This window comes from Kogia breviceps, chromosome 7 (genome assembly GCF_026419965.1).
Source record: "Kogia breviceps isolate mKogBre1 chromosome 7, mKogBre1 haplotype 1, whole genome shotgun sequence".
NCBI lineage: Eukaryota > Metazoa > Chordata > Mammalia > Artiodactyla > Physeteridae > Kogia > Kogia breviceps.
Genome location: NC_081316.1, coordinates 41745416 through 41755901, shown reverse-complemented (window position 1 = coordinate 41755901; position 10486 = coordinate 41745416). Strand labels below are relative to the sequence as shown.

The 10486-nt window shown below is 38.0% G+C and overlaps 1 protein-coding gene across 2 annotated transcripts in view; it reads right to left on the bottom strand.

Moving 5' to 3' along the window:
• Window positions 1–375: 375 nt before the first annotated feature.
• The window catches only part of COPB1 (COPI coat complex subunit beta 1), a 36682-nt gene continuing 26571 nt past the window's right edge, over window positions 376–10486 (bottom strand). The window contains exons 18-23 of one of the 2 annotated variants that reach the window (XM_067038188.1): window positions 10200–10319; window positions 7264–7409; window positions 6569–6658; window positions 5455–5610; window positions 4878–4980; window positions 376–1223 (exon numbers count right to left, since the gene is read on the bottom strand). In XM_067038188.1, coding sequence (XP_066894289.1) covers window positions 4921–4980; window positions 5455–5610; window positions 6569–6658; window positions 7264–7409; window positions 10200–10319 — 572 coding nt within the window. In that variant the 3' untranslated portion in view covers window positions 376–1223; window positions 4878–4920. Of the gene's footprint in view, window positions 1224–4243; window positions 4981–5454; window positions 5611–6568; window positions 6659–7263; window positions 7410–10199; window positions 10320–10486 lie in introns of those variants that run through there. The other variant, XM_059070569.2, reaches the window with a different exon arrangement.

Sequence of the window (10486 nt, the reverse complement as noted above, 5' to 3'; positions counted from 1 at the left end):
AATAGACTACAATAAAGATGACAAAAGTCTAAACCAGAGCAATGGCAGTAGGAGTGGGAAAAAAAGATTAGAAAAATACTGAGGAAGGGAGAACACTGGGCTTGGAATCTGATGAGATATAGGGGGTGACTGTAGAGTTAAGGGTGACTAGTGGGTTTCTAGCATAACTAACCAGACAGGGAACACAGCAGTGGAACAAGGAGTGAGAAGAGTGAGATAAGTTCCATTTTATAACGTTGATTTTGAGGTGTCTGTGGGTAATAGCCAGGTGGCGATCTCCCAGTTGATTTATAAAGTTTGTTGAAGAGGTATATGTAAAAACACAAGGCTTTTGTTTTGTTTTTATTTTTTATTATTATTTTTAAATTTATTTTTGGCTGTGGTGGGTCTTCGTTGCTGCGTGCAGGCTTCCTCTAGTTGTGGCAAGCAGGCGCTCTCTTCATTGCGGTGCACGGGCTTCTCACTGCAGTGGCTTCTCTTGTTGTGGAGCACAGGCTCTACTAGCTAGGCATGTGGGCTTCAGCAGCTGTGGCTCGCAGGCTCTAGAGCCCAGGCTCAGTAGTTGTGGCGCACAGGCTTAGTTGCTCCGCAGCATGTGGGATCTTCCCAGACCAGGGCTTGAACCTGTGTCTCCTGCACTGGCAGGCAGATTCTTAACCACTGCGCCACCAGGGAAGACCCACAAGGCTTTTTAGTATGAATTTTTTGAACTAGAAACCCTGGAGGTCAGTTAACTGTATTATTTTATAAGGAGATAGACCCAGACAGATACATCTATTCTCAGAAAGCTACTCAGAGAACTGAGATTCAATTTAGGAGAATCTCATTCAGGGCTGTTTCAGCCCACCATGCTGTGTTTCATTTGTCTGTCTTGTTGGTTTTACAATCAATAAAAAAATACATAGTTTTCTCGGAATCCCACAATTATACACAGAACCCAGATAAAAGTTACAAATCCAACTTGCCTTCTTTTGTCACTGCATAACTAACTTTTTTTTTGGGGGGAGGTACTCCGGCCTCTCACTGTTGTGGCCTCTCCCGTTGCGGAGCACAGGCTCCGGACGTGCAGGCTCAGCGGCCATGGCTCACGGGCCCAGCTGCTCCGCGGCATGTGGGATCTTCCCGGACCGGGGCATAAACCTGTGTCCTCTGCATCGGCAGGCAGACTCCCAACCACTGCACCACCAGGGAAGCCCATAACTAACTTCTTAATCAAAGAGATTCTGCCATGCCAGAGATAGAGAAAATAAAGAGAAAGTGGGCAATTACTAGAAGTGACTTTTGATCTAAGTGAGCAACTCTAAATATTACATTGTTACTGTAATCTGGCTGCACATATTTCTATACTCAGTTGTTAAAGAATCAGTCATTCGACTGTCATCCTGAAAGCAAATAAAAACAGTATGTTCATCACAGACCACCCATGATATGAGGGATATTGGTTGTGACAGTTACATTTAGCTGTGACAACAACAGTTTATAAGCGAAAGTGCTAAAGTTAGTTAAAACCTGACATGATAAATACTGTTATAAAGAATTCTTGAGAAATAAAGCTTCTTTTAAGTAAGTTTCTGGTGTTAAAAACAAAAACAAAGCATTCAAGTAGTAAAATTAGGACCTAAATTCTGAGGGAGGTATGAAGATCATGTGGAGAATAGGTTTCCGTCTTCTCGGCAGTGTAAGGAAGGAGAATGGGGAAAGAAATAGAATGAATACTTATTGATTAGCATCTACCATGTGCCAAACTTTCATCATAAATACATTATATCATTTCATCCCTCGTATCAATTCTATGAAGTAGACATTATAAGCACCTCACAAATGAGGACACTGAGGCACAAAGAGATGAGGCAGTAGTGTCAATGAATTACTAACTGCAAGGCTTTCATGTCGGATATAAAACCCTGGCTTTATATCTGAGTTCAACTCTTAATATTAAGCCTTAATTGATAAGAAGTAACACCCTCTCTTATGACTGTAGTCATCATCTGTAAATGATGATATTAATAGTATTTGCCTGGTAGGAGTCATTGGGAGGGTTATATATGCCATGGAAAAAGCACTCAGTGTTATGCCTGGCACACGTAACCACTCCATCAATCAGCTACTTACCATTGTCTTAGACCACACAGCAAGTAAGTTCAGACAGAACCGTACACTTTTCTTATTCTAAACTGAACTTCTGTACTATACCCAGCTACCTCTTCAGGCTCCTGAGATTCCTGGGGGTGGAGAGTAGAGCTCGGGGCAGGGCGGGGGGTAGGAACAGATAACATTGAGAGGGCAGTAAGGCAGGGAGCTGATACGCCTGACCCTACTTTGAGGACAGCATTCAGAACTGTTAGGGCAAAAGAACAAACTATAATTTTAAACCCAATCTTGGTTTAAGGGAAAGGCTATAAATAATTAGCCGACTAAGGACATTTACCAATGTGGAAGGAAAAGGTCACCAGTAGAACCACTTACTTTATCCAATACATAGCACAGATATTTCACACTTGATAATATTTGAATTTTAAAAAATATTTTGGTTTTCTTGTCTTTTTAGATATCCTGAAGTGAATTCCTCTGTCTCCTGTATAATTTATAAATCATGTGGAAGTTTCTCACAGCTAGCAAAATATCACTAATATCAATCTCCTTGCTAATAAAAAATTATATTGTTTTTTCTCCTTATAAAAATAACTCTATAAACTCCAATCACTTCTAATCCCAAAATGAAAGTAACTGCATACGGCTCCCTCTAGTGTCAAGACAGCAAAATATAAGGGCCATTTAATTTTCTTGGAAGATTTATAGTTTTTCATTCAATACATTTACATATTAAGCCCTTACTTGGTGCCAGATACTGTGTTTATTCTCTTACTAGACATCATGGTCCTAATTATATGATATTTTGTAATGTGAGCATATAAAATGTATTTTAGATCCCTATTAAGAGAGCAGTGTAAACAGCTTTTCTAAACAGTGCTATCTCACTCAGTTTACATTTAGCAAGTGTACAAAGCTAATAAAATGCTAATGAAACAACTGTTTTAACTTTTTTATCTTTGTTCTCCTTATTTACGAATTTAAGAAAATGGCAATGTGAGCCAATCTGTTTCTTGTTAGAATGTTAAGCAGGCAATTTTCTGAGAGTATAAACAGAAATATATTCTAGGACATACAGAGGCATACATCCTTGAGTTTTAAAATGCAGTAATGGTTGATTGTGAATAAAAACCAAAATGTTTAATGTGCTAAGCTGCTTTTCCTGCCTTACGTATTGTCAATAGGTGTTCTATGGAAACAGGATTCCCCGGTTATGTAAGATTAAGATATGCTGGGTTAAACCAAACTAATCTGCTCTCTTTACTGAAGTGCCTCTCAAAATTTTTAGTATGCTAATTTGCACGGTGAATCCCCAGTACAGGACAGTATAAAGCTTTTCCCAAACTTACTTAACTATGGAATCCCTTTTCTCTCATAATATCTAATGACATCAAGGAAGCTATGCTCAGTGGAACAGAACTTGGGAAATGATCTAATCCAAAGTTGCATTAGTTCCTCTGCTCTCATCACAAATCTCCAACCCCTGACTTTGCATCAAACTGATCCCCTTCCAGCATTCCTAGTATCTTTCCCATTTGGTAGCCATTGACTTTCCTTTCAGATCTCAGTGCTCTGGAATCTCAAATGCCCTATAGTCCTCTGGTTCTCTCTGATTAAAAAAGCAAGTGGCTTCAAAGTTTCTGACATCATACAAGGTATCAATCTCCTTCACATGCCAAAGAAATCATTCCATTCTCACTTAAGTGCTGAAACAGGAGATGCTGCTTTCACTCCTTCACAGACCTTATCTAAGGACTCATCCTGAATGCAGCCTGAATCCTAGCTGGAAGACAAAGCATAATAGTTTTGTGTTCAGACTTAGCTAAAAGAGCAGACTACCTCAATCATCCCCAAGCAAAGGAAGGGCCAGAAGAACAGCACAATCTGACCCTAGGGAACTCAGCTCAGAAAGGCATTTGGAATCATATTGGGAGGTGATGGTGCCCAGCCCTAGTGTAAAGAGAGGAAAAGGGGAGGAGGGAGTGAGGCATAGAGGCAACATGGAAACAGGACAGCTTTTTGATTCCTCTGGAGTTGAATCCTCCCAGTGCAGCTCAAGTAACTGGTTGGAATCACTTTAATTCCTAACAAACATAAAAGAATACCCAAAGCTAAAGGTGAATGATTAAACAATCTATTTTGGATTATCTACTTTTCATTATGATTCAGGATAATTAATAGTATGTTTATTTTAATCACAGTTCATAGCACTCTTTTAAAATGAAGATGGACCTGTTTTCTCAAAGTATTTGATACCATCTTCCTGGACCTAAATTTCCGAGAAAAGCCCTTTAGAACATGGTAAGGCATTCTTACAGATACTGTTGGTAGAATATTAAATTAGTAAAAATCAGTCAAGTAAATCAAGGCCTATCTCATTTCATATCACTGCATTTGTAAATTCTCTTAATAAAAGTTCATATATTCACAACTCAAACAGCAATTTAAATTTATAATAGAAATCTATAATCCAACTAAAAGAAATCCATTTCTCATAACTAAAATTATGTAATTACACATTTATTTATAAAATAACAAAAGATTTGGGAATAGATCTGTTTATTGTACTGTGAAAATGGTCTTGATACATGTGAGAAACATTATATACTTTGAGGACAACATTCAGAATTGTTAAGACAAAAGACAAACTATAATTTTAAAATCAATCTTGATTTAAGGGAAAGGCTATAAATTATTGGCTGGAATGCATTCAGCATGAACTCAGATTCTATATAACATAAAGCACAAAAGAGTACAAAATATGTTGGAGTCCAGTAAGCCCATACCTAAATTTTAACTGTAAAGCTGCAAGGACTTTTTTGTTTATTCTTATATACTAGTTTTCTTCTGAGACAAGTTGATCTTATCTCCAAGACTTAAGGCCATTCCCTGTAAGAAAGAATGAAGATGTTTATAATTATTGAAACTACGTACAATCAGTAGGTTATTCTATCTTAACCAAGCCTCCATGCAATGATACCACATCAACAATGAAACCAAGGATGTCCAAAAGAGACTCACCAAAACTTTACTTGGTTAAGTACTTTTGGTGCTAGATTTACAAACAGTCACCAGATTTGTAGCTCGGATTTCAAAAAACTCTGAAGAACCCATTTCACAAACACCCCATGGGAATTAATCTGATTTTAAGCAAACAAACAGAATGAGTGGCCCAAAAGGTGGGCTATTTTAATGAAGTAAAGTCATGTTTCTATTCAAGGATACTACTATTATGAATATACATGCATCTAATGCATGAAACACTGGTACAACAGAGGATGCTACATATAGAAATAAAGAGACATAAATTATTTCTCTTTTTATTTAGTTCAGAGACCATCTCAAAAAAAAAACAACTATTACCTGACTCTTTGCACGAATTCTTATGTGGCCAGTAACAGGGGCCTCTGGTCCCTGTTGAATTGGCTTCTCAATGCTGACATTTGCAAGTGCATCTTCTCCAAATATGGAACGAGCATAGAGGTTGGCTGCCATAAAGCCACAGTAACCAGAAAGTGCCTGGAAGAAATTTGTGATGAATTCAATACTCTACTAGAAAACTACACATAAGCAAGACCAAATAGCATAGGAAAATTACCACTTAAAACAGGACTTATCATGTGGTAGTAGTTACATGACTGTGTGAATTTGTTGACACTCATAGAACTACAAACGTAAAGAGTGTGAGCTTTACTGCGTCTATATTATACCTCAAAAAAACTGATTTTAAAGAAATAGCACCTCTCATTTGTATTTATATGTTCTCTGTTTAGAGCTGTCTGCCTGCCTCCCATACCAGACCCTGAGCTCCATGAAGGAAGAGACTGTTTTTATTTTGTTCTTTATTGTACATCCAGCAGCTCACAGAGTATTGGGCATATAATGTTTGTTGGAGTACTTGTTCAATAGACTAATATATGAATTAAAACCTACTTGTCTGGCAGCATTCTTTTATGATTAAATCAATATTACAAAGTTAGCAGAAATTGTATAAAGAAAAACAAATTCCTGGGAATTCCCTGGCAGTCTTCACTTTTTGGTCTTTCTTTCTAGTCTTTTTTCATACAGACACAAACATAGCAGAAAATCAAAGTACATCAACAATTCCATACTTGAGTAGATATATTATGACCCACAATCAGAGCCAACAGAAGAGATCATGGACATTTTCTAATCCAGTATCGTGAACTATTGTGGAATAAGCCTTTAGCCAAAAGGGAGAAGACTGAAAAGAAAAACCAATGTGATTATTCAGTTGGGTCACTGCACTAGGAACAGGCAGATATTATTCCTATTCCAGTAGAAAGCAGTAAGCGGATTCATACATTCTATGGGATAACTTCTTTTAGCTAGTCCAGAATGAAACTGCTTTTCTCAGGCTAAATAATATCAAAATACACTAGAGGAAATAGAAGAAAGCCAAGAATCTACCATCTTACTCTCTATCAGATTTAAGAAGTACACGGGCAAATTTTACCTTCTCCGGAGTGAGGCATTTCATGTTGGTTGACTTTAATATGTGCTGTAAATAGTCATTTAAATCAACTATATTTGTGTTAACCGTCACCTGTACAGAGGGAGAGAAAAAAGTCGAGCTTATAGCTCTTACTTTAAGGAAGTTGTGAATTTCTTATCTTGGGGTTGAAAAGACAATCATTCGTATGTCATATTAGAATCTCCTTCCAAGTATTTAGGTGGAAAGGGTGGGCAACAAAAAGTAAATGACATCTTCTACAAAATCCAACAAACTGTAGGCTGGTATCAGAACTTTCAGATACAGATAACTTCACAATCAACATGCCGTATATAAAATATTTCTAATAAAAATCAAGGCTTACAGGAACAAAGTTCCCTAGCAGGCACTGACTTTGCAAAGCTTCTACTGGACACTGGATTCAATGGCAAGTTACTATTCATACATACAGGGGATGGAACATTGTTTATTATGTCCTGAACAATCAGATTAATTATAGAACTGTTACTCTCACCAATTTAAAACTTAACCAAACCACTTGCATGCTTTACAGTTAAAGCTAATTTGTAAGCACAGATATTGAAAGACTTTGCTTTGCACATCTGACACTTATTAAAGGGATTAATTTTATCAGAGAATCCCTCAACACTAGCCAAAAAGAAACATAAGGAGTTCAAGGAAATCTCCCAAGGACTAACTTTGTTCTCCCATTCAAATTCGGCCCACATCTGACGGAATTCAGCATCAGTGCAAGTTGCAGGCTGGATATAGTCCATGATGTCAATGTGAATATCACTGAGGACCACACAATTTCTGTCACTTGCTGCTCCAGAGACATCATAAACTGCAATATACACATATAAAAAGATCCCCAATCACCAAAGGCAAATTTTAATTAAAAAATTTTAATATTTCCAAATAACTATGACATTAGCAAATAGTTTTGCTTATTATATAGTGGGCTCTATGTTTTACAAATTATTACCTACTTAATATGACCATCAATGCTATGTTATAGTATTATTATTTTCCATCTTATAGAGAAATAAAAACAAAGAGAACTTAATTAAGTGGCTCAAGGTCACAGAACTGGTTAAATGGTGGAGGCCAGGATTCAAACTCAGTGAGTGCTTACATAGCAGTTGCAGTGTTAGACACTGTAGAAGGATACACAGGTAGTAGTGTTCTCATGCAGATGCTTAACTAATATTTCTGGATGAATATTGCTGAGCCATAGTACGTAACGATACAAGACATTTTCTTCTGTAACTGTTTCTTCCATGGTAGAAAGTCATAATCTGACTGGAGCCTACCTCTTTTTAGCCTGTTTTCTTGACATTTCCCCACGCTACTTTTGGAGAAAACTAAGGTTACCAAGAATAAGTTCCTTTAATTTTCAGCCCCACCTCTAAAAATAAATGTATCTTTCTCTGAATCAACTTTCACCCACTTACCTTTCCTATCAGACAAGTATGGCCTCTGCTCTTCAAGGTTCATACTTGCTGCCATCTGTGATGCCTGCTTTAGTTCAGGACCTCACTCCATCCATCATTACCTCTTCCGTCTTTACCTTCATATTCTTTACTGACTTTCTTCTCTTATAGTTTATAAACATAGTCAAGGTCCTCTTACCGTCAAAAAAGAATCTTCCCTCATCCTTTCTTTCTCTTCTGGCTACTGCCCTCTCTCATTCTTATCAAAACCAAGGCAGTATACTCAGAGTGGCCTACACTCACTATCTTTATTTCTGCACATCCTATGCATTCTTCAACCCACCACCACTGCCCAAGACAGGTCCTAAGAAACGTTTTAGTATCACTGATTGTCAAATCCAAAGGGCCCTTCTCTTAGAGATCTTCTGCAGCTGCCAATTACTTCTTCAGAATTTTTCCTTGCTTCTCTAACCGCACTTCCTTTGCAGGCTTCTCCTTCTCTGACCAGCTTTAATACTACTCTGAATAAAAACTCCAAACAGCTCTTAATATTGCTGTTCTCTCAGATTTGGTTTTCAAATTTCCCCTCTTCTCACTCTTTATGTCCTCTTTGGGTGATTTCTTCCATTTCTATGGTTTTAAAACAAATACTCATCTCTACTTTAGACCTCTTGTTCAAGTTCCAGACTCATCTCAAACTGCCGTTCAATAACTTAAGACACTTCATTACTTAACCTCAAGTTTAATTTATCATCTCTCTCAAATTTGTCCTTCTCTATGTTCCGTTTTGGTGATTAACATAAACACCAACCCAATATAGCCAAGCAGGAAATCTGAGCGTTGCTCTAGCCACTTCCTCTTCAATCAGTAACCATGTTCTGGACATTTTATCTCCTTAATATCTATTATATTCGGCCCTTCTCTCCATTCCAGCCACTACTGTGTTGGTTCAAACTCTCCATCATCTCTCACCTGTGCTACTGCAAGTCTACTAGTTAATCTTCTTGCCTCTTCCAATCAGTCTTCTTTAGTGCTGTCACAGAAATATTTAATCATGTAACTCACTCACTAATAATTCCTCAATGGCTCCCCTCTATATCCAGGATAGTCTGAAATTCTTAGCATGACAAGTATAATATAGCTGCCACTAACCTCCCCAACCTCCTTCTCTTCTACCACCACCCTCTAGCGCACTCTAAACTCCAGGTATATCAAACTACTTGCATTTGTTCTAACTGAATCTCTATCTGTAGACCATTTACTGATCTTTTAAAATCCCACTTGAGCTTCAGCTCCTCCACAAAGCCTTTCCTCTACCTTTCCTCCCAACCCCCCACCACTCTGAGAGAACTGACTCAATCTCTTCATAGACTTCCACTTCACCCAGCACAGCCTTCTTTCATAGCACTTACCGTTATGTACTGCACATATCTACTTGACATATCTGTTTTCCCTTACTCAACTAGAAGCTATCTGAGGACAGAGATTTTTTTGTTCCTACTACAGAAATTGCTTTTTTAAAAAAGAAAGCGGGGCTTCCCTGGTGGCGCAGTGGTTGAGAATCTGCCTGCTGATATAGGGGACACGGGTTCGTGCCCCGGTCCGGGAGGATCCCACGTGCCGCGGAGCGGCTGGGCCCGTGAGCCATGGCCGCTGAGCCTGCGCGTCCGGAGCCTGTGCTCCGCAACGGGAGAGGCCACAACAGTGAGAGGCCCGCGTACCGCAAAAAAAAAATAAATAAATAAAAAAGAAAGCTTATTGACTGAATACCTCTGTACAAGCTAATCCCTAGGTGGCCCGGCAACAAAATGCCTATACACAGTTTGAGACTCAGTTCAAATGTTATCCTTTGATAACACACATACCTTCCTCCTTTATAAAACCTTCTATACTGTTAGCATTTTCCCTCTATGATCCCAAAGCACATAGTATATAAACTAGCTGTTACCACATTGTATTGTAATCTATTATTTATCTATCTCCTCCTTTTGCTTGACAGTTTGAGGACAGTGGCTCTATCTGGTTCATTTCTGTATATCCAGAACACAGTACAACACTGAATAGCATAGCAGATGCCCCATAAATGAATGAATGAATGAATGGATTCAAGACCTGTCCTCAAGAAATGTCACACAGCTACTCATTACAGAAATTCTTTAATAAAATATCCAAACATCACATGCTATAAAACAATTCCTTACCTATATTGCCAAAAATTATTCCATTTTCTGTTGATGCTACTTTGACATTAGCTTTAATATTTGCAAAGTCATGTGGAGCAAGAGTTAAAGGAGATGGCTTTTCCACAAGTTTCAGGTCCCCTGAAAAAAAATTCAGACGTGGCTAAAAAGACATACATATTAACCTCTCCAATCATAAAACCTTAAAATGTATATATAGCTCAATAGTTTCTAGCAAAAGAAGGAACAAGAGTTATGATTCAAATATAAGGACAAAATAAAGAAATCATTTAACACTATTATTCACA